We start from the raw sequence: 22,765 nt of genomic DNA on the forward strand, positions 1-22,765 counted from the left end.
TGACGTTTTCAATAGGTTTTGAACAACAACTCTAAAAGTCATTATGATTAGCGGAATTAATACATCATTAGTTTCTTAATAAAACTTATGTGTAAGGCAAACGATAGATAAATAGCTTTTATTGGTTGCAAAAAGTCGCTTTAAATATTATATTATATACACCGCAGAAATAGCATCGCTAGGTTATATTGAGAAAAAGTGTTATAAAATTTTAAAATTAACAAAAAAAAAAATGTTTTTTTATATATATTTTTTTATATTTACATGCGATATATAATAATATATAGTTTTATACAATAATTAAGTGCTAAAAGATCTAAAAAAAAAAAAATAATTTTTGGTATTAGGTTAACGAAATTTAGTACAAAATAAATACATAACGAAAAAACAATTTTAACAAAGCACTTAACTCGTAATAATATTTTATAATATCAAGATAATAACTTTTATGCACGCTTAGTTATTACATAATGAGAGTATATAGTTTTTTAAATTTAAATTTTAAATTTATTATACGTGAGGAATTTAAACGCTTAATACATCCATTCATAATCGAATACCATTGTACTTAACTTATGTGTACCGAACTCGAAAAACTTAACATATTAGGCTTAATTTTTTTTTTAACCATGATAATACTTTCACGTTTTACCATACAGTTTTTATTCAGCTACCTGAATAGTCCTTAACGCTACTAGATAGTATTTGTAAACAGTAAAGTGATTCCCTATAATATAATTATTTAGGTTCATATAATATAGTGTAATATTTTAGAGACACTACAGATATACCGTACAATATGCTAGATATTTTATAACTATTATGTACACATAATTTTTTAATAATATTATATGTTAAATATAAACACAATACTTTAGCGATAGAAAGACTAGGATGCCATGGTTTTTATTCTATATATTTTTTTTAACGCATTAACAAAATGTTCATTATAGTAGTTGTTTCTCTCCGATAAATAATTTACCTAATAATAATATAATAAATATACTGATTACACACGTCCGTTAAACTCAGCTTTACACAAACGGAGGAAACGAGTGGCGTTATTAGACCGTCGTTGGCGCAATGAACATAATATATGAGATCTTAACATAACTTAGTTGTAATTGATATAATAATAATATGTACACGCGGCATCATGATTACAATAATTTTTTGTGATGCATGTTAATTGAGTTGGTGGATAAAGGGAAAAAAACAGTAATTTCTTTTTTGATTCGAACAATAGGAAAGAAGCAGGAACCGCATTTTATTCGTCGAACGTCTTGTTGTCGGGCGAACTGGTCTCTGTAGGTTGTGTCTTCTTTTTAAGGATGCCCATATTTTGCGCTGTCTCCAGGAACAACTTATGCTCGCTTAGGGCCGCCAATGTTTCCCGGTCCTTTTTCTGTTCCTCGTAATCCCTCTTCATTTTGGCTCGCCTGTTTTGGAACCACGTGATCACCTGCGCGTTGGTCAGACCCAAGCTGGACGCTATTTCGTCGCGATCGGCCGGCGACAAGTACTTTTGGTATAGGAACCGTTTTTCCAGTTCGAAAATCTGATGATTGGTGAAGGCGGTGCGGGATTTGCGTTTCTTCTTGGGTTGCGCCCTCGAGTTGAACAGGTTCAGATGACTCGAACTAGTATCTGTAAAACGACAAAAGAAAGGCTCATTAGTATTTTTGTTTGGTAAACCACTTTATTATAATATAATAGAAACGTATATGTTTGTTTGATGTCAATGAATTATTAAGGATATCAGCAAGAAGCCTAGTCTCAGGACAAATCTCGCAACGGAGTAAACAACCTACGTTGAGTACACGTGGACAAAATTCAGCTGTCGCGCCGTTTGGAAACGATTATTTATTGTCACGCAAAAACGTACACACGGACATGCATTTAGTGTGTTAATCGGGGACAACCGTAAAACAAGGGCTTACATGTATTTCTCGAGATACTTTATGACATATTTGATCAAGGCGTGGAACGTTAAACGTCCACTCCAATAAAACAACGGCCGTGACCAATCACAGCCGCAATAGCAGCTATAGGACATGACAGATATAAAATTGTATAACTCGCGACATTAGAATAACGATGCCATATATACATATTTTTGTTTTCTATTACTGGCCAATTCACTTCCGCCAATTAGTCATCTGTGTATTGCTAAACGCACATCTGTAAACATATGATTTTTTATTTTATATATAAACACGACATGCCATAACCGTCGCGGCTTAGAACAGTTTTTTCTCCCAAACAATGAACATTAAGCTTCAACAATGGTGTTGCTTTTTGACCCTGCAACTCGGCGTACTTCACTGTGCGATCACATTTCTTGTATACAAAACATAAAATTGCAAATATACAGCGAGCATTCAGTGGCGCCGAATTCTTATACCTAAAACTGATTTACTCGGGCGATCCGAGAAAGTAATGGTCTAACATATAGAAATGTGTAACGGAAATTGGACTTATTTTGTTTGTTGCGATCAGATCCGCAAATAGGGATCGGCGCCAATAACAAGCTCCAGAAAAATTGACTTGAGTGTATTTTGTGTTTAAACGATTATTTATTGTTTTAGGTTATTTCGATATCCATCGTCGTGGTTAATGCGGTTTCCGAAGACATCCAAAACACGGGTAAGCTGACCGATATTTTGGTTTAGCCCAACATAAAACCGTTTATCGTTTGTAGGCTCGTCGAAAATGGGAATTATGCTATTTGCGGGCGTCATGATGATCATTTGGATCGTAGCGTTTCTCGGAGGTCTAATGGTGTGTACAAAATCACGCTATTCTGTGTCATCAAAATGCTATTATAACGATACGAATGTTATGTCTGAATTTCAGGAAAACGCTCCGCTGCTGTCGGTGGCATTGTTCTTTTGGTCGTGGTACTTGGCATTGTGGATTATTCTGGTGATAATGTCAAACATTATGCGGTCGTCGGGAAAGTAACGCAGCAATACATTCTAGTTAATTTTTCTGGTCAAATAATTCAAACTACATTCGTTTTTGTCGCGCAGTAAATTATGCATAGAGGGCCGGTGCACGGTCACACTGTGGTTGCTCGCCATACCCTACCAGAGGAGCATGCAGTCGGACCTAGACTATTATTATCATATTCCGCACGAGCCTCCGCTAAACGTGCCGGCCGAAGACCGTTTTGCCGGGTACGCCGAAGAAGAAGCTGTCACCATGGCTTGGTCGGGATTCAGACAGGAAATGCGCGAGTCCAGACAACTATTCGCCTTTGTTGTGTACGGCATAGCTGCGGCTCTGACATCGGGTGAGTGTCACGAGCTAAACTCTTCTACTTGATATAGTATAATAACACCAAAACTGTTGGTCGGATCCCAGTGCTCATGGTAAGCAGCTGGTTGCTACTGTACAGCTACTACAAAGAACTAACGTGTTACCAAGCGAATTTCACGTGCAAAGAAATTTGCGATGACGATACGGCGGCCCGGCCGACGCCAAAGGTTTCACAGTCCAACAGAAGATACGTGGTTTAAAGTCTAGTTTCAAAACCGTGTAACGGATACAAAATAAAAATGTCGTTTTGATAATTTCATGTGTCTGCTATAATGTTCACAAAGAGACAATTCTTAAGTTTATGCGGTGCTGTAAAATTATGATTATCTTTTATGGTTAAGTTTAAGCTTCAATCGTCGACCGACAAACAATCGTCTGCGTAATTGAAAACATTACGTAATCCAGTGCATGTGATTTACCTCCCTTATAGGACACCCGTCATGTTATGCGACTTAATCATATTAGAATAAATCGTATATAACATATCGGCTGTATCATATTATATTATTATACTTAATACATCTATGCCTTTTATTGGCAACGCTACGAGACCGGTGAAATAAAAACAACAAAAATATAACCCACAGTAATAGGTATATATCTTTAGTAAATAAGGAAACAAACAGGTGTGAAAAGATAGTAACGTTGGAAATCACTTTGGATTAACAAACAACCTTTTCGTTACGCGCGTTCCGCAATCATTAATATCTCTTTGTAGGCATCAGACCTGACTTAACCCAAGATGGCGCTAAAAAATTTGTTCGGACGCATTTCCTTACAAGTCAGCGTAATGTCTTTTGCTTTCGGTTTCATGGTAAGCAAATTCTAATGCGTTGCCCTTGTTCGTGTACCAGTATGTTTGATAACTTCGGTAAGCTCATTTATCTATTGTAGAATTTGGCTTGGAACATGCTTTTGGTGAACATTTCCGACAGAGTCGCTTATCCTCGTATGTATTTCAACCACAGACACTACCGGCTATCACGGTTTTAAACATAATGTACCAACTTTTTTTGTTTTTCAGACAGCTTCAAGTTGGTCGTGTTCGCCGCGCTTATTGTTTCCGCTATATGGGGATCTGCGCTTTACGGCGCCATCAAGGTAAAGTATTATTAATTTGATTGCCATACAAATTCCACCGGTATAGTTGTTCGACGTGTATACTTTTATTAAACTATATCATTATGTCACCCGGTATTTACAGGAATCGTTCATGACGTTAGCGTTGTGTTCGTTTTTCTGGCTTCTCTTCATAATCATTTGGTCGGGTCTGGTATTGGCAAGTTTCGTAGAAGAAACCGGGTAAGTGCAACAAAGATAGGTCAGATTAGGTTTGCTCATATGTTATAAATTATTAGCTAATCACCTTTGCGCGGCGCTCTAGTATGATTTTCATTAACTTCCGGGGCCCGGAAAGCATGTGGTTGGTGTACAACAAGTTCAATAACGATATTTACGGTAACGATTACGAATACTACTACCACTATCCTCATCTGCCGGCCGATGAAATGTTTTTCAAGTTGCGCAGCTCGGCCGATTCGGTTGACTATCCGCTGGAACCCCCGACAGTCGCCGCCTTGAGTCGTCCGCATTTGGCTGCCAAGTGGTTATTGACGGCCGTTAGCGCCGCCATTATTGGATGTAAGACGATCGTCAGTGTATTTCACTAATGGCTCGTGTGGTCTGACGGTCTGATGATTTTACAGCGTACTTGGTCGGCTCGCTATACGTGCTCATGAACTACTGCAGTGAAGTGAAATGCCTAAGGGACTGGGTGTGTCCGGAAGTATGCGCCGATTTGGCGGCTTACTCAGAATCTTAATCTATCGTCTCCTGCGACTTTTAACGAATACTCTGTACAAACCCGTACAGGAATTGACGAATGGACAAAAAAGTTACATCGTTGAATTGTTAATTTCATACCTATATTATATTTCTGTTTTATTAATAAAAAAGGTTTTTATTTTTATTGGAGAAACCAAGGGTTGAAAACAAAAGCGTATACTAGACCATAATAATAAAATAAAACCGGTTGACGCGGTTGCTGCTTTATTGGTTCATAAAAATAAAGAAGTAGCTACCGACCGAAATCCGGTACGACTAATTTGTAATCTCTTTGAGCTTATTTGTAAGAAATTCATTCATAATAATATAATATACAAGTCTGCGTTGTATGTTTATGACAGGTACATAATATTATACCGCGCAGACCGGCACACAACCACAGTTAATTGTAATGGAGTGTGTTGTATCAGTGTATACTTGACCTAACTGCGAAGAGGGTTGTATTTTTGCGAAAAATGCTTGAATTAGATCCGTTAATTGGACGCATATTAGAGTATCGGGGGTGGCGATAGGTATAAATATTTTTTTCTCTTTTGTGTCCATTTTTATATGTGTACACATACAAGACTACCCTGTGTGTCTCGCAAACACCGCCGACCGATGTCACGGTTCGGTAATTACTCTATGGTCGGCCACCTCACACTTATTTTGATCTTCGGTATTCGGGTATTGTGCTCGTGTTATTTATACTCTGAAAAGATTTCCAACGAGTCGGTTTCCGTTTTTCCAAACTCAGTGTGGTCGTTTTGTACACGACGTGTGTTTATATTTAATTCCGGTCGTTCTATTTATTTATCGTTTTATTTATTTCTGGAATATAGATAAAATAATATTATATTAACTTACCGATAATTAAATAAAATGCAACTATATAGTATTAGATTAAAACGATGTCATTATCTGGCTTATTTAATTATACGCCGACGCTATATTTTGTTATATTAACAGTAATTATATTATTATTTTACATAATCATATATATACCTAGCTCACGCACGATTAATATAAATGAGTAACTGGCGACTGGCGAGTAATATATAGTTAGTAATAAGCGCAGTAGTAATAGTAGTAGTAGTGGTGGTGGTGGTTAGTAGTGGACTGTGGAGAAGGTGGTAGAGGTAGTGGCGGCATCCGCAGGTATTGGCGGTTCGAGTATTGGTGTTAGCGGAGGGGAGGAGGACATCGTCGTGTTACGGCGCTACGGTAAGTTACGCGGCGGCGGCGGTGCCACGGCGGTGGGTAATAGCCGCGGGGCGCGCCGTCTATGTCGGCGGCCACATCAAAGGTCCCGCGCATGGCAGGTGTGACTAAATAGCAGAGGCGGCACCTCTGATCGTATCACTTCTTATTACCGTCAAGCCGACCAGGGCTCCGACACATTCCGGCGAGTGGGTTCTCAAAATTGTCGTCTTGCTCGGGCACCTATTAAACACTGGCCGGTTTATTATTTTTATGCATACCTATACCTACCATATTATATTATTCTATGTTATTTTACACCGCCCCGCGTTATATCGGTTATTGCAGCGTTTTCTTTACGCGCGCTAATACCATACCGCATTGACCACCACTGGATTATTGTACAGCTTGAGTGTTATGATTATTCGCCAATTTAATATTATTATAATATAGTAAACGATGTATGCATTCAGTACTGTCTGCTGAAACTCGGCGATTCAAAAAATCACTAGCTCATTAAGAGCATTATACTACCGCGTGGGGTATAGAATCTATGCACTGTAGATACGAGCGAATGTCTCAAGATACTCAGCAGCTTCATTTTGAAGTTCTGTTACAGCTATCGTTGAATAAGCGGCAGTAACTAGCTAACCCTATCCCTTCCCTCGTTTTTAATAAGCCTTTGCGTCTGGGTGTGTTTAACCGGGCTAACGTGGTTCGCGAAAAAATAAATCTAAATTATTCTGTCGAACGTTGCCCGAGAAGAAAAAATTCCGCCAAAGGCACATTAATTTTTATGGCCGTCCGCATAATCGCCCGTTCCCCTCTTTCTCTTCGACCTCTTACGGTGTATTTACTAATAACATATTAGTTAAACGAGTCTATGCTGTTCAGAATTTGTTTTATCTTTACGATCGCTCTCGCCCATCGTTGAATATACACTACTGTTACACGCGCGTTACGATTATTAACGAGACCGGAAATTTTATGCGAAATTTGTTTAGTACCGTGACAAAGGCAATAAAAATCGACTGGCCGCGACATTTGCCGTTGCCGCGGCGTATCGTGTGCGGAAAATAATAATATGATATTATAATAAAAATACTGACCAAAGGGGATCGACCGCCGTCGTGCGACATTGGAAAAAAAACAACACTGATTATTTAAACACGCGCAATGTATATTTTTATTATTTTTATTAAAAATTACTCGGACATTTTTTTTTCTTTCGACTAGTCCGCTTGTCTTTTTTCTATTATCGTGTCATTATTCACGCCGTACCAAATTCGGTGACAGGCGCGCACGCGTGTGTACAATATAATACAGATTCGAGTATATTATCGAGATAGAATTTTTATTTTGGTCGAAGACGTGATCCATAATGGACCTTCGGTGGTCACCGTGACAGCCGAATGTGTGACCCGCGGCGGTGCCCTTTATATTATATACCTAATACCTATATATAATATACATATATACACGAAGGAGGAGGTCTTCTGTGCTCAACACTGTACGATTTCAGCGTTTTCCCTTCGACGCTGCTAACTTATTTTAATTATTATAATATGCGGCGGGGCTTCGAGCGACAGATAACGCGTATCTACTCCTAATATACCACCAAAAACTAGCGACCTCAATATTGAACGAGCGGCATAATATTATATCGATGATATTTGTGTGTGTGTTGAAACAACTATTAGTGCCCGATTTATTAGATATTAATTTTGTGTGGACACCGCGCCACTTAGAGTACAAAACGTGTACCTAAGTGTATTCAGTACACCTATTGGTCGGTCATAACACGATAAAAAGTCCAATCCGTCAATGTATTATAAAGGTAGGTACGTTATAATGGTCGGGCGCGCGTAGGTTAGGTCGGCCGAACAACAAAGGATCCCCGCTGAACCAATTAATGACTCAGCCGTATTAATTAGCCACAGTCTTGTAAAAATACGTCTAAAGATAATGTAATATAGTTGCTGTGTGTATAAAATATAAACCTATATAATATACTATGTATAGTATACGTTTGTTGTGCTCTCCTCTAATGGTTTCGGCGCTGATCGATCTTGTTTCGTCCTTTTGTTCATAATAATGTACAAGCCATGCGGGTATATAACGTCTTGCCTACATACAATAATAACATTATAGATAGATTGTGGTGTCTGATCGAAAATCTTCATCATATAACGTACCTGTAACCTGTACACAGAAATATAGCAAGGTACATTTTAATTGTATACACTACCTCGGCGGCCTCGATGGGTAATTAGCTGCGGCGATGCCGATCATACAATGTTTATTATAAAGTGGTTCTCGTGTAAAATAATATCAACTCGACCATATGGTACCTGCGCAGTACACCTATATCGGAAAAAATTATTTGAAAAAACAAATAACACTAAAAAACGAGAATGAAATGTGTCGGGGGAGAAATTTTATGCCTATATACGTGTGTGTCGGGCGGATGACGTAGGTATCATGTTTTTAATAAGAGATTGAATTAAACGTGACAAGGCAATATTAGCCGGCAGCAGTCGAAAGCAATACAAAGCGCACCGCTAACTAGCACCTCCGGTTTCATAATCATCGTCGGATTACACTGTGACGAGGTTACCAATAAATGGAATCCGCCGATTTCCCCCCCCCCTCTCACCCTCTCCTCAATCACTCGTCCGCCACTCTTTTTTTTTTCCCTGTAATAACGACAGACATCTATTATCATTATTATTATTAGTATACACATGAAAAGGATAAAGCCGCCGCCGACTATACGACGACAACGACGACGAGTTCATCGATTTACCGTATTCATAATAATTATACATACCCATCGTGCATCTCGTTATAAAATTAGCACTACCATACCAGTGGTTTTTTTTTTATAACACTCACAATCAGCTGGGGTCCTCGGTCGGGTGCCGACGATATTCTTGTTTCCTATATTACCGTTTTATTATTATTTTGTCATTTTTCATCCGTCAAACCGATGCCTCGTCGCTGTGCATCTCGCTCGTGTTTGATAATTAACTATATAATAATATACATATACGAAATGCGTGTATAGCTGGCAGGTACGGTTCAAATACTAATTAGCGTTTGTTCTTCTTATAACAACACACCGCTATGTGTATATATATCATTAGGCAAAAGCAACAGCCGTCGCGATGCGATCCAAGACAGATTTATAAAGATCCCCGTTCGGTTCGGTTCGGTGTACAAAACTAATAATAAATAATAATTATTGTAAAACAATGCGCTTTCCGCGCCTATATTCTATATCCTACGACATACGTGTATTGTTATAACGCCGGTAATCATATTCTCGTTATCGAATTCGAATGTTATTACCACTCTGTATATTATAATATGACGTGTTCATGGTGAATATCGATATTATTATTATTGTAATCAACCCGAAAGCTAACGACGACTGTGTGCTATGACGGTGAAAGCGTCCGTGATGCTTATATATAATATATATGTAGGTATATAGGAATAATATCTAATAATAAATTACCTAATATCGATTTGGTTATCCACCATTATAATGTGATAATATTATAACTGTACGGTGTCTATCGATGTTCAACGTACGACGTTGACCTCGACGAATTGCAATCTTACCGGACGTTAGCGAAGTGACGTCTGTATATTATTATAATATACAATATCCTTGTCTGCATCCGTTTTTTAGCTTCGACACTTTAGACTTGCCTTTATATTATTATAACCTAACGGTCCAACTATTGCCATTTTTTTTTTTTGTTCATCTCGATAACAATAATAATAATGATAGTGTTATTATAAAAATATAATTGAATAACTCGTCCGGACCCGATGGGCAAATTAGGATGTCCGCGAAATTCGTTATTACTTATTAGCTATAGGTATACGCGTTATTGGCCAATACAAAAAGAAGCGTCATCGGTGCAAAAGACATTTAATGATCTCCTCCGCCGGCAGCGCCGTGGTAGCTCCTCTCGTTCCTCTCGCTTTGAAACCGAACGCGACGCCGCGGGTGGCCGTTTAATTTACTATCATATTCGTAATACCGAATACTGTTCTTGTAGACGTTTTAAACGCTGAATTACTCCGGGATTGGATTCGCCACGGACAATTAATCCAACGAGAAAACCTTATTTCCACGACGACGTTAATACCTAATATTGTAATACTAGAATGTTACAAGTGAACGTGCGTCCAGTGAGAACCGTCAACGTGACTGCAAAAATACCCACCCCATTATAAGTAGTACGAAAATTCATTGCTTGCCGCCGGCTTCAAACCCCACACCCCACTTGGTAATACCCGTTCCTAAAGGCTTAACCTCCCCTCGGAATTTATTGTTGCGGGAAAATAACGCATTATTTCGTTGAAATGCCATTTTACTTTTTCACGGCCAATCCGAGTTATTAGATAATAAATCGGTTAAACGCTCATGAGAATAAAGTGTTTTTTCGTTTTATTTTTTTTGGAGACACTAACCGAAACACTGTACACCTAATGTATCATACATACTGTATATAAAAAAAAACATTGTAAACATTAAATGAAGTCGACGGCGGGGGTAGGAAGTGGTTTTTTTTATGTACTGTTGTTATTTATATTATGTATGTAAGGCATAAGTCTTACGGGCCGTTTAAAGGATTACAACATGTAAACTGGGGTCCTGGCGCGGGTATTTAGGCATCGTCACCGCCGACTCGATCACACGGCGACGACGGGTCTCATAATAATATATTCTTTCTCCGAGTCAGCGTATGTATGTGTGTATTATTATGGTCGCTTTCACGCTCGCCGGTCGGTCAAATGATAAATCACTATTAAGCCCGACCAACAGAGAGGCCGTACTGAGCGTTTTTCTTTTTAATATGACGGCAGACCGGGTTTATCTTATTTTTACCAGTTCAGGGGGATAAAAAAAAAAAAGACAAGAAAAAGGTAAAAAGTAGTGCGCGCATGCATATTTATTACGTGTAAAAATGATGTCATATTTCCCCTACGCGGTCTCTCTCATTATGTCCATATTACAATATTTATTATATTATTATGTATAATATATTTATATATATATATACGGTCGGTTGTAAATAATAAAATAACCATCGCCCGGTGTGTGTATACATATATAGTAGGAAAGGCGGTACGGCTTTAATTTTACCGGTGCCGCGAAAGAGGTGTCGGAGGAGGAGAAGAGGCCACACACAAACACCCGAACCGTATAATCAACCAGCTGCTGCCGTCACACTGCTCCTATATACCTGGTCTCTTGTTCATAATAATGTGTAACATATATAGTATAAATATTATATTGTTATTGTGCTCTTAATCACGCTCACGAGCCCCCCCCCCCCCCGGCAGTAATATTTAACTAAATCAGGTGCGTTGGTTTTACTTAACCTAGTCATGTAATTTAGTTTTAACAGTGCACCGGTTGTTCGCGATTTGCCGTTTCCGGTAAAATTATCGAATTGCAATAAAATGTATATATTATTAATATATATTTTACATTAATACATTAGAAGGAGTAGAGCGGGTTGAAGTACATTTAAGGGAGTTGATCAGCAATGACGTCGTCTCACACATAGTATGCACATGCTATCGTCTATAACATACAATGTTACTAAGTGGCCAGGATCTGGTAAAAAGTTCTATCCGTTGTTCGTGATCCAAGACGCACAAGTGTAATTTTTGTCTATAAAATATATAATATTTCATTATAAACGCCGCGCTATTACAGAATCCAATCTTGTCGCCAATATAATATATTTTGGTAGTTATACATATTACACGTTGTAGCAACAATGATGATGCGGACGGTGTTAATAACGAACATAACGAACGTCATAAATAGTACCAGCGTTATTTTTTCCTGCACTAACTGCGTACAGACAAATTAATTGGATTTCTACGCTGTTAAATATGAAACGCCGAGGAGGATGTGATAAACATTTTGTTTTCTTTAAATAATATTATTATTAATACAACATTATATCCCTTAAACAATGAACCCGTCAACACGTCGTTTCCCCTCTCGCCGTATGATAATATAATGTGGTAGTGTCTCGGTTAAAAATACATACACACGCACACACACACACATACACAGTCTGCGGCAGGCGAAGAGGGAGGACGGTCTTAACAGTCGAGGCGCATATTATCTCTCAAAAGCGATGCTGCCGCCGTCGCGCACTAATTGTCTATTAACAAAACATTAATAGACGTCGGGCGGAAAGATTGATAGACTCGAACTAATTACCGACCGCGGAGACACTTGTCAAAAAAAAAGTGATCACCGCGCTCGCATATTATATTATAATATGAACTCAAAGAAAGACGGGACCAGAAAAATCCGGCCAACACATTTCTTTGAAAACTTGCACTGTGGTAGCACGGCAATGCGCAATAACATTAAAAGGAAAACTGCGTTGGCATTTGTGCGCGTATATAGGTGTAGTGTTATAGTATGGAACACAACAGGTTTTTTTTTATTAAACACGATACCCGTCGATGTGTATGTAAGTACGAGAAGACAAGGGCGGCCGAATGGAAATGGTGGCGGCTTCAGTGTGCGTAATTACAGACCGGCCTGTTGATATTAACTCGGTCGGCACTCTTATGTTCTGTGCGTACGCGTTACACCGCAGCCAAACCCACTTCAGACACATTCGGGTCCGTTGCTAATGAGACTTAAATATCATGTCAAAATACCACGTCCCTGGCGGTCCACCGTAAAGATTATATATTTTCATACTCCAGAAAACACCCCCAAAACGGTTGTACCCCGTCATTTTCAACGCCCTTTTGACGCTTTCCAAAATAAAACATTTTTTTTAAACCACAAACGCAATGGCTCCCATGGTTACACGGACGGTAATTTTGTAGTTTATTTATTTTATTATCTCCGACCGTATACTAGGTAAATTTAAACGCAAAAGTTATACACGGTAAAAAGAATCTTTTTGAAACGCCGCCACCGCCGCCGTCACTCGACGAAAACCATTCATCGATTCGTTTTCCTACTAATATTTATCTATAACACGTATAAAGAAGAACCGTTTCCTAATAAAAATAAAAAATAAAAATACACAAAACACATCTGGTCAGTGTTTTGTATTAACTCGGCGAGCAAGGTAATATAAAAGACCACCGTACACGAACAGACACACACAACGGCTTCATTTGTACCGACTTAAATAATAATAATTATTATTATTGTTATCATACACTATGTTATTATTATACGAGCAGTAGCATATTTTTATTAACTGGGCTTAGAGTATGCAAACAGTTATGGCGTGCCTGGAGCACATGAATGATATGATGAATGTCGAAAGGAGACGTAATTAATTTTAACGAGAGAAACACGGCGGTGTTTTTTGTTTTTGGCGAGGTGGTATAGAAGATAAAGCATTATGGTATTGTGATATTACAGCGACGAGAGAAATTGACTAAAGAATATGCATGACGTTTATCGCTCTGTTAATGTACACAACAGAAATGGAAATTGTTTATCGTCATGTCGATGTTTAATTGATTAATTTCTGTTAATTAATATTCTCCGTGTCGATAATGATAATTGTTATTGACTATTGTGACTACCAATGTACAAAGGACACACACTCGTAAATTTATTTATTATCCACTATGATGTATAAGTATTAACCAACTACTAAGTCCATTCAAATGATAAAGAGAAAACATTGAATAATGACAATGTAAAAATAATAATTATAATGAGAATAATTGATTGCATTATTCACTTTGTGATTTTGATTTTGAATTGGATTGCATGTCGATATCGTAGAGTTGTAGGTACTATTAGACATATTAGTATACACTATATAAAGTAATGTATTAAATTCGATGAACCGAGTGAAGCTACCGTTTGCTGCATTGAAAAGAACATACACCACACCAGAGAGACACGACTGTTTCTATATTTCGTATAGGTATGCGTGTTTATTGTGTTTTGATCTAGTAAACAGGTTTTCATAGTTGGTAAATTGCTTGAAAGAAACGCGCCCTACGTCGCACTGATTAACGTCTTAAAGTTAATTCGATGAGCTGTAAAAATAAAATCTGCTCGCTGGAAAATGTAATAACATATTTTTATTTCTTTAGACAGCATTAAACCGAGAGTAGGTATATAAACACTAAACTCTAAACGGCGGCGTTAAGCAATTTTTATTTTCATTGTTAAGCGGAATAACATGTATAGTATTAGATAATAATAAGTACACAGATGAAGACAATACAAAGTGTTAACGAGTAGGTATCTAAACATTTTGAAAAAAACGTTGACAATTATTGACAAACGTCGCATTAAAATTAAAAACCTATGTTGAATAAATGATTACGAATTAGCAGTGACAGACCCGTGATGAAATATTTCGCTAATGTGGTCATCGTGCCCACTGTTTTCGATCAGATTTATAATTGATGTACTTTGGACACTTCTCCATGCATAATATGAAATATTTTATATCCTATTTCTAAAGCTTGTTATGTTATAAAACTTGACCATATAATATTGGCGGTATCGATAGAATTGTGACAACAATATTATCTATGGCGTATACCCTCACCTAAATACTGTGTTTAATTTGATCCGGCCCATTGTCAATAAAATATATACACTTAGCGTCCTTCGATGTTTAAGACCGCGACCAATTAACATGCAAATCATTCAATCGCGTTGGCGCCTGTTCAATGATACAAATACGAGTCATGCAAAACTGACCGGTTGACCCTTTTCCGAAACGACAACTGCGACCAATGGACAATGGACATAATGGAGCGTAGCTGCTGTCGTTGGAAATTTGATTCCGCACTATAGTTTTACACAGTATAACGGACAGGGAACGCGACCGTTCGCCGGCCACACGCTTGTGGATCATAATATTAATACTATTTTAATCGTATTATTATGGATATAATAATATATATTATATGTATATGTGCACGATCACGAGTATCTCGGAATTGGGATAATCTCGGGTTCAACGGTGTATATTCGATTAAAAATCTAAGACGCGGGCGCGTTGATGCCACACACCTCGTTAATGACGACGACGTTAATAGAGCACACACGCACCGCATCTATATGTATAATAATATAATAATATGTATAGTGTGCATGTGTATACACCATGCCCGGCCCTCGGGTTCTTTTTTCTTCTTCTTCTTCTTCTTTCCTATTTTGTTTTTTTTTCGGAAAAAGCGACGGTGCCGGCAACGGCGGCGGCGGTTGGCGACAAAGGATTTCTAACGAACCGTCGATAATTGAAATCTATTCACCGCGCTCGCAGAGTTTGTGAAAGAATGTGTTCGTATATTTAAACAGACCGGGGACAAAAAAAAAGAAGGTAATAATAATAATAATAATAAAATAAAGAAAAAATTTAATTATTACGTCGGCCGCGCACACGTATAGGAGGCGAGTGTACTGGTAAGTGAAGTGGCGGCGGATATGCATTTTTTATTTTTATTTATTTTTATTGTATTTTTCGAATTTTATTATTGACGCGGCTTTGTTCTTCTTCGGGGCGACACGGGTGACACGTACACACATTATAGTTCCGACAAGATCAATGGTCCGTTGGCCTATAGGTCAATTTTTTATTATACGCAACGCGCCTATAGGTCCGTTTGCAGGAATAGAAAAAACCAACCTAATTTAAAAAAATAAAATAAAAAAATCCGTATTATATTTTTTTGACAATTAAATTCGATATATTCTACTCGGCCGGCATTCTACTCCGGAAGGAGACGTACATTATCATAATGATATACTGCAATCACGGTCAGTTGCGCCGGCATAAGACTAATTTATGCATGTGTATGTACTTGTGTGTAGTACTAGTACATACGGCGTGGTAAGTACATAATTTTCGAGGTTCCGTCTGTATGATAATGTATACTGATGGCTCATTAGCAATTTTTTTTTATAGTCGTTAGCGTAGGTACTAATAAAAATAATATTACAGCGTAACTACTTCATACTGTATAAACGTCGGCAGACGGTAAAAGAGAATTAAAACGCTAGTTGTATGAAAAAAAAGAAAGAAAACATTTTTTGAGGTTTTCTACCTATAATTCCTTATCTTAACATTACCGGACGTTTTCTATGTTTTACTATGCACTGTCAGAGCGTGGTAAACAATGTAAAGGAAAAACATGTGCCGCGGTTTTCAAAAACTGACCTTTTCGTCGCGTATACCAGTACATTATACCATATATAATATTATAGGTACCTGCAGTATATGTACACATGGATAATATTTTAATAATACGGTCTCGTGTCTTTGGACCAGACGCGTTTATGGTAATTATTAGCCGTCACCGTGCAGTGTGTTAAAGAGGCGGTTGCGGCGGCGGCGACGGGACGGTGCAAAGAGTTCAAAGAGAAAATAACCGACAACTATTTGTGCTCGAGGAGAAGCGCAACCAACGGCCAATAATATACATATATAATAATAATTATAATATCTATAGTATACACACGAGATATAACATAACATGATACAGTGTATTATAATATTGTGAACGTGTTCCCGCGTGCTATACCGCGAACTGATAACAATATGTAGACGGCAGAATATGTGCGCGCTTATCATTATTTTGTAATAATAAAGTCCTAACTTTGGTCGCGTGCGTTATTATAAGCTGTGTGTGGAGTATTGCATTACTGTGTGCTTACTGTATAACGTTGTAGAAAAGAACAAGGACGACGATAGCATTATAATATATTATTATTATCGCGAAGACGACGACACCGCAGAGGTTCTATTGTAGTGCTACGACCGCAACAAAATCTACCCAACTACTGTTATAGTACATTATACATGATTAATTAGAATGACTGGCGATTCGGTCGCGTCTTGGAAAAACTAAATGCACATTATAATGTAGTGTGTGTATAATGTGTACACGGTGCGGATCACGAGACAGCAGTCTTCTTCGAGGCGTTTATATTTCCCTAAGGGATAAAAATCGACGTCGTTTTCCGTCTATACATATATATATATACATATATATAAACGTTCACGATTGTCAGTGTCCGCCGATCACGTCTTTCGCCGCTATAATTTATGGCGGACAATAAATACACCGACTCTCCTGAGGGGGTGGCTTATGCTGTGTGTAAGCGGTGATTTATCCGGGCCGCGACACTCATTAGGGCCCGCCGATAGCTCTTCATTTACGCCACCGTGGGTATATAAGGTATATATAATAAATATGTATATATATATATATACCGGTGGGTGACGGTTGACAGACTTATTGGTTCTGCTGTGCAGCTCCCGCCGGGATCGGACCTTATCGTTTCCGCATCCGTACGGATCGGGGTCGAAATTCCACTTCCCCTCCCGGTACACTAGGTCCTCTTCCTGAAGACTTTGCAATAATCCCGGACGACGTTATTGTGCGTTACCGGCCGTGTCATGTCGCGGTGTAAGCAACGACGGAAAACGATTCTATATAAATATATATATGGGGTTATCGATCTCTCTCTTTCGATTATTAACATTTAATCCGTACAAATCTCGATCGGGTATTATCCGTATACAAGTAAGAAGTGATAATTCAAAGCGCTTTTCTCGTCCTCGACAGGGGCACAATTTCGCTTAAAAAAGTGAAGGGGCTTTAACACACCGAACACATCAATACAGCCCCCTATCACAAGTAACGTAAATAATTTTGGGGGTGTTAGTTTCAAAAGTGCCCAAGCCCCCCCCCCTTTGTTATCGCCTATTTTCCTCGAACATACAACGCCACAGCGGGAAAAACGAGTTCATGACTTTGAAAACAACGTTCAATGCACGGAAAAAATAAATACCATATAGTTGGATAGGTTGGGTATTGTAAATTATGGGTAATATAGAGCCACAACAAATGTCTAGATGGAATAACTAAAAAATAGATAGGTCAACTAATGGTAGATATAGTTGCTTTAGCTGAACATTTTATTGGTTTAACTTAATTTACTTAGTTATTCAGTTAGGTATTATATGTTTTTCTATTTGTACATCAGTGCAGTCTTATGCACAAAGCCTATATTAATATTATTTAGACATATTTAACTTATTTCGAGTGTTATACTGAGTAGCTCCCGGGAAGATCAGATGTAATTAAGCGAACATAAAACAATACGGTTGTTTCCCGCCATTTATAATCGGAGGCCGTTGATAAAATGCATTGCAAGGACACTATGCGTTATAATAATATGTACCTACCTGACCATCGTACGATGCGGTGGTAGATTTTTTTTAAGTGGTTTTTTGTTATTTTACCCACCATTGAATGCCAACGTTAAATTGAGATTTAGACCTAATCCGGCGCTTTTTAGTTTGTTTTTTATACAAATATTCTTCATAGTTTTAGCTGAGCGTTTCTAATTGTCAAGGTACATAACACACCCCCCCAATGAGGCCACGGTGCGGGTGGTACGCGCGTGACCAAATAACCCATGTAATTTGACTAGCTGTGTTTTTTTTTGCTTAAAAACAAAGAACGCAGAGGAAACAAAATTGTCTCCGCGTGCTGGTTGATGCTCCGCCGTGACTAACACAGTTATAAGGTTGACGCTCCAAAATTGTGAATTTATATTTACAATGTAGAAAACAAATGTACCGCCTTAACGGGTACGGTTGTTCTTTGGGGTTTTGTGCAGTCTCTTACACATTATAAAAGAACAGCTAGCTGCACGCCTGTACTCGGTACGAGATAACCGCACGTAGACTGGTCATTATGATTTATGAAAACTTTTATCGCCTACGTAGGTACAATAAAAGCCGCTAAAATCGCATAACCCAATAAAAACATAATAGGCTGCAATAATATTATTATAAAGAAAGAACTAACAGTTTTTTTTGTTTTACAACTGTTAAGTAATAATTATTATATTACACACACACACACACACACACACACACACACAGACACACATAGATTAACGCTGAACGCTTTTACCAATTTCAGTGCCGCCGACCTGAAAAAGCATTTCTCGTTCTCGTTCGTTCCTATAAAATATATCTAATATTATAGTACCTGCTTATTGAGTAAACCACACGTGTATTTATTACCCATTATACCTTCGCCGGTCATTACCGGGCGTCGCACGCGCGCCAATCGGAGCTCGGTCGCCGAGCCGCGCTATAAACAAAACCTCAATTTAATATTCAATTAACTTGGCCGCGCCTTAAACGTTTGCCGAAAATGTTAACCTAGTAAATCAAAGCGAAAGTGACGCCAGTCAATAACAATAATAATAATTGTCTTCGAAGGCTGCATGCTGTCTGCGGTGACTTGCTCAGTGTCATTTGTGACTATAAAAAGTACAATATTATAAAATATAATACATAAAGTAACACGGTAAGAAACCGACACGGCTGTTCGATCGGTCCAGTAGACTGCGGTTTTTCACTAGAATGTATTCCGACTTGTGGCGATTTGGGAATCATTTGCATTCCGTCTTGACGCATAAACTTTCATAACATTATAGTACAATAACCACAAATGATGGACCCTACGGTCTGGTACGGAGCAGGCGTTAAACGCTCAAGCCGATTATATAAATTACACGTCAGCCCTGCTGTGGCGGTATATTAACGATTTGTCGAAAGAAGTCCTTTAAAAATAACGCGCCTGCCTCGAGGACGTATTAACGACCGAAAGCAGTGGCTTCAAAGTAGGTATGCATGTATATATTATGATAATATGTGCGTTATGCGGTTGTGATATTATTATTAACCGGCGACGGCACGGGCATATAAGCAGTTTGTCAACGAATTATTTAGGAACTTTTTTTTTTCCTATTCTTCGAACGTGCGTATACAATATTATGTGAAACACAACCGGGCGAATGACGTTTTTCGTGTATCTCTTTGTGTATGATAATATTATTATTTTTATTAATATTATGTTTGTACAACGAAAATAGTCCGCAGTGCTTATATACTACAACTCATGATATGACATCAAATGTTCATGGGGCGAGTAAAAATACTCGGCATACAAGTCGTCGGTCTGCGTTAAATGTCCCGATAAAACTCATTTGGCTCAGACATCCAAAGAACCAGACCGTTTGTGTGTTTTACAAAGTTGATGACGCGATGAGTAATAGACTTAGATCGAGTACCTACGATGAGCTCGACGACATTGGTGTAAAATTTATCATAAAATTACTCCAATCCAGTTATATAAGACTTAAAACCGGCGTCGGATGTAATGTTAAACCTCTATTATTATTATATACTTTATACTATTTTTTCCAAAATCGAAGGGCAATTTTACACCAATTATTGTGTTGTTTTTACAATAACAATTATTGTCCATTGTCTATTCGAAAACAAGTGTAATTCTGTGTTTCTTGCGCGTGGACTCAACATATTATGAGGGGTGGTAAGCAGCGTCTAGGGGACTTGACTAAATCATGTACGGCTATAATGTGATTCACATATTCGTTCACGTAGAACAGCTCTGAATGTGCGCACGCTAGCCCGTTAATGCGCGTAATGGACGACATATTATTATTATTATTATTATATCCACCGTCTTGGTCATGAATAGCCAATCTAAATTGATATTGCTTTTCATAAAGACACCGGCCGACGGCGGCACCCTGTGATGATATTTGTTTTGCGCCTGTCAACGCGGTCCCTCGTTTGATTGATGTCCGCCAGTTCGACTCTTTCTCTTGTACACACACTCATTTACTCGAGACGTTAATAATGTTATCTTCGGTCGGATGGGTAAGTATACAAAACACGGTATCCATATACAGCTGTAGCACCGTCTGAAGTCTTAAACTACCTCTCTATTCCGGAGATGTTGATGTACTATCCTCGAGGACGTTGAAACACTTAAAATGAAAAAAACGTTTATTTGTATTTTTAAGACAAAGTCTGTAAGTGCGTTTCGCTGATGATATTATGATTGCTGCAGCCTGCAGTGTTTAATTTGTTTGAATTTTTGCCACAACAACAATCTTGCCTAGGCCTACGACGTCGGCCGTCGCACTGTACTGTTATATTTAGTGGTAAAATATAACTATTATAATTTATGAATATAAACTTGTTTTACCTATTAAAAACAAATAAAAACAATGGCTCGATAACAGTATAATACTAATAATATACCACATACCCAACAGTATTTTGCGCGGGTGGATAAGGTTATAAAGTATTGTATTGTATCTTCCTACTATAGTTATTATAACATCCTATAGCGTGCAATCGCCAGGGCTCAACCTAATACTACCGCCGCGTCGGTCCAAGTCCTACTTTCTTTTTCGCTCCTATCTCCAGCTGTACGTAGGTATAAATACTATTAAAATAATATATTACCACGTTTAAGGAGTCGTTGTCGTTTACCGAGATGATACAAAATACATAATGTAATAATTATATTAGAATAATAATAATAATAAAAACTCGAAGAAGAATCGACAACCACGCATTAGCCTCTTGGTGCTAATTGATACCGAACGGTATGTATAAATAACAGTCTGTGCCCGTGAGTTACTTTGAGTGTATGTGTGTGTCCGCCGTCGTCCATATATATGCTGCAACCGGTCTTACTGGTATCCATATTATAGTGTCGGTAGTCGTGAGGCAACAACGAGTATAATAATATATAATATAAATAATAAAGAAATGCCTAAAAAAACGCAAATCAAAAAGAACTGCCGCGCTGACAGGCTGCCGCCCTCAATGATAATAATTTATCATTGTTGCGCGTTATTATTCGAGGAGTAGCATGTATAATATTATATATAAAGCGTTTATCTGATTTGCAAATTACCAAACGTTCGTGCATATTTAAATATAAATATGCAACCGATGATGAACCGAGGCTAAACGAGCGGGAATGCGTATGCGGTTATCGTGTGAAAACGTTGTGTGCAGAAGTCCCAAAGAGGCGGTGGCATCGTTATTTTTTTTGTGTTTTTGGAGGGTGTGCTAAGAGAGGAAGTACAACGATGGCGGTCTTCATAATAAACGGGGGCAGAGGAGGCGCACGTAATTGGGTAGTTTGTTTTGTGTGCGGAAGCATACCTGAAAACGACCGTATTAGAATAAAAAGCTAATAATAATATTACGGGCATATAATAATAATAATAACGCTGAAATGGCTGATGCTAATCTCGACCGGTGGTGGTGCGGTAGTATAGTATGGAACGACCGAGAAAAACAACCGTAGCGTGTCCGAGCACATTTTCCAGCCGCTATAATAGTAGGTATAGGCCTATGCGTATGCTGTATATAATATACATTCCATTGTTGTTTCTCGGTTTGTTGTGCAAGAAAAACATACAGACAAATGCGTGTGTATACAATGCAAACACACAGCCTTCTGTAATATAATATACAAATAATAACTTTGCGACCAATACTAGAGGTGCAGGCGTTTT

General features: G+C 38.2%; 1 protein-coding gene across 1 annotated transcript in view; it reads right to left on the reverse strand.

Moving 5' to 3' along the window:
- Positions 1-457: 457 nt before the first annotated feature.
- LOC126838449 (segmentation protein fushi tarazu-like) overlaps positions 458-22,765 on the reverse strand; it is a 39,410-nt gene continuing 17,102 nt past the window's right edge. Inside the window, exon 2 of the mRNA XM_050572858.1 lies at positions 458-1,647. Coding sequence (XP_050428815.1) covers positions 1,268-1,647 — 380 coding nt within the window. The 3' untranslated portion in view covers positions 458-1,267. The remainder of the gene's footprint in view (positions 1,648-22,765) is intronic.

This window comes from Adelges cooleyi, unplaced genomic scaffold, assembly GCF_023614345.1.
Source record: "Adelges cooleyi isolate 19-005CV unplaced genomic scaffold, UGA_ACOO_1.1 ACOO_flye_CR_arks_rails_tigmint_CR_PRNA_30, whole genome shotgun sequence".
Taxonomy (NCBI): Eukaryota; Metazoa; Arthropoda; class Insecta; order Hemiptera; family Adelgidae; genus Adelges; species Adelges cooleyi.